The sequence below is a fragment of the Triticum urartu genome, chromosome 2 (assembly GCF_003073215.2).
Source record: "Triticum urartu cultivar G1812 chromosome 2, Tu2.1, whole genome shotgun sequence".
In the NCBI taxonomy this organism is placed as follows: Eukaryota; Viridiplantae; Streptophyta; class Magnoliopsida; order Poales; family Poaceae; genus Triticum; species Triticum urartu.
Genome location: NC_053023.1, coordinates 194,868,994 through 194,872,041, shown reverse-complemented (window position 1 = coordinate 194,872,041; position 3,048 = coordinate 194,868,994). Strand labels below are relative to the sequence as shown.

Genomic DNA, 3,048 nt, shown 5'->3' with positions numbered 1-3,048 from the left:
TCAAATAACGCACTGCTCGATCTTGCGCCGCAGCATCTTGTACCGGAAAGAAAGAAATCATAGGATGTGCTTCAGAGATCTCGCTGTACCATCGTCTGCTGTACGTGTACCACCCATTTTCGAAATCATAATACCGTTTTTTTTTCGAAAAGGAGGAGTACCCATCAAGCGATGCATACAGCCATGAAATCATAATGCCGATGAGCGCCATGACCCAATCACACCTGAAACTTTACCACCTTTTTCAGTAGTAGTAACCGTGAAGAGGGAGGAAAGAACACCGGGAGCTCCTCGCTCGCTACCTCGGTGCAGTCAGTCAACAGCGCAACCAACCGCATCAGGTGCCGCCGCAACTAACTCGGCTCTCTCCAAGGACACGAGGAGGGAGGGAGGGAGGGAGGGAGCACACCGTCTCATCTCACTTGCGTTTGCGTTGGAGCCCTTCCTTTGCGGTTGCTTTCCCGCGAGATTCCTCCTCTCCTCAGCCCCGTCCCGTCCTTATAAGCTACCACCACCCGAGGCGCAAGATGCCCACAAGGCACCGCACCGGCAGCAGCAGAGGAGGGAGGGTGAGTGAGAGTGAGTGACACTGCACGGCGCTGCCCTCTGGTCTCGTTCGGTGGGCGACCGGGAGGCACGCAGCCACCCAGCTTGATCTTTTTCCTCGATCGACCCTCCTAGCGGCCGGCCAGCGAGCAATGCCGCGCCGCCCGAGGGCCTCCCGCGGCGGCAGCGGCGGCGAGGAGGTGAAGATGGAGGACTTCGTGGAGTCGATGCTGAACCTGGGCGGCGGCGGCGAGGGCGAGGAGAGCGAGGAGGGGGAGCAGCTGCCGGCGGCGGACGCCACGCAGTACAAGTCCAAGAACCTGGACGCCGAGCGCCGGAGGAGGGGCAGGCTCAACACCAACATCCTCAAGCTCAGGGCCGTCGTGCCCAACATCACAAAGGTGCTTCCTTCCATAATCCTCTCTTCCAGCAGCGATTAACTGCACTGATCACACACCCACCCCACCCCACCCAACAATCGGGCGGGACAGAGGAAGTTGCCTCTGCTTCTCCGGACATATCTGTCTGCAAAGAACGAAATAATAATAATAATTAGTTTTGAAAGAAAAAATTGTTTCTTCCTGGGAGAAAAGTGAAAACTCGGTTGACATTCCTGACACTCATCGACCTTGTTGTTGTGTTGTTTTCAGATGAGCAAGGAGTCCACCCTGGCCGACGCCATCGGTCACATCAAGAAGCTCCAGAACCAGGTCCTCGAGCTGCAGAGCCAGCTCGCCGACTCGCCCGGCGAGGCCTGGGAGAAGCAAGGCAGCGCCTCCTGCTCCGAATCCCTCGCCCCCACCGACAACATCCATTATCAGGTACGTACGTAGTAACCCCTGCTATGAGCCATGAATAACTATATACCAGAGTAAAAAAAAACATAACCCAACGAGAACCTGAAATTCAGATCAACCAACCAATGCCGCAATCTGCAGAATACGATCGCTCAACTTCACCACACTGGCCAAATACTTTTCAGAATATAACCACTTCTAAACACAGCCAAACCAAGGCGAGAAATTCACACTTTTATTTTGTCTAGTATAAAGTAGTCATGCATTTTTTCTTACCCCAATAAAACCTACCCGAGTATTTCTAGGAGGCCAAGTTTTACAAAAGAGAACAGATTTGTGTACAAGGTACAAAGGTATAACGTAGTATTGTGCATTGCTTCATCGCCTCCAGAGTCAGTTGTGATATCCAGCCGATTTCTCGCATACTAACCGAGCTGTTCATGTTCGCAGGGTCAGGTGGAGCTGATACCTCTGGGGTCTTGTAAGTACAACCTCAAGATCTTCTGGACCAAAAGGGCAGGCCTCTTCACCAAGGTGCTGGAGGCACTCTGCAACTACAATGTGCAGGTGCTTAGCCTCAACACCATCACCTACTATGGCTATGCAGAGAGTTTCTTCTGCATTGAGGTAAAAAACCCTCACAATTTTTGCCTGCAGCAGAATTTGCTAGATTATACTGCTTAACTTCTGATAAGGCGGCCGGCTTCTTCTCCATGTCTCCATTTGCAGGTTAAGGGTGAGCAGGATGTTGTGATGGTGGAGCTAAGGGACCTCCTGTCCAGTATTGTGGAGGTTCCAAGCATTTGACCATTCGAGGCCCTTGCAAACAATAACTCACAGAATTCAAATGAAAGAAACCATATATGATTCTGTGGAAATGCATCCTCTTTTTAGAAAGAAAAAAAGAAGTCTAGCGTGGTGTGGTCTGTGTAGGGAGAGCATACAGAGATACAATGTTGAACTGACAAAACTGACGGGAAGAAGTCTGAATTTTGTGTTGAACATGGGAATCATTTCATAATTCACCTTTGTATTTTCTACTAATGGTGTGGGTGGTAATAAATCATGCATACAGCAGTCCAACTCAAACTTTAACGGATGGGATTGCCTCAAGCCATTTAGTTGCCGGTGACATTGCCTCCCGAAATTGCAATGCGTGCAAGGACTAGATGCAAAACATCTTTCAACCGGATGTATTTAGTGTTTACTAGCCGAATGTTTCTTTTAAGAGACACCAGGGGTGTCTGATATTTATTAAGGAAAACAATAGTCAATCAAATGGAAAAACAATTGGATGCTGACCAAAAGGTATAAAATAAAATTACATTGCAAGACATACTAGCCTTTTTCTTCTTTTGATTGTATGCCGCCAGCTGAAGATTAAAAATTGCATCGAACCAACAAAAAAGAAAGGGATACCTGCAAATGTCTCCGACATACCGGGCTTTAAAGACCGTAATAACCACTCGCCCTTGAGACAAGATTTAGAAATCACCGAAAAAGCATCGGTTGGAGCATCGCCCCATGCCAAACACGCTTGCAATTTATATCTACCGGTCCAGAAGGTTGGAGAAACCGGACCATGCCGCAAAACAATCGCAGAAGAAGATGCTGAAGTTGCCGCACCAATGGTCAGCCAAATGCTCTCCTTGAAGGACACACCAACCACCAAGATTTGGCGAGAGCCAACAGTTCTTGGGACACA

The 3,048-nt window shown here is 49.2% G+C and overlaps 1 protein-coding gene across 1 annotated transcript; it reads left to right on the top strand.

The window, feature by feature from the left end:
- Nucleotides 1-520: 520 nt before the first annotated feature.
- Nucleotides 521-2,442, top strand: LOC125541398 (transcription factor UDT1-like). Its single transcript, XM_048704822.1, has 4 exons — nt 521-947; nt 1,197-1,367; nt 1,794-1,970; nt 2,073-2,442. The coding sequence occupies exons 1-4, from the start codon at nt 699-701 to the stop codon at nt 2,148-2,150; spliced, it is 675 nt and encodes a 224-aa protein (XP_048560779.1). The 5' UTR covers nt 521-698; the 3' UTR covers nt 2,151-2,442.
- Nucleotides 2,443-3,048: the final 606 nt, after the last annotated feature.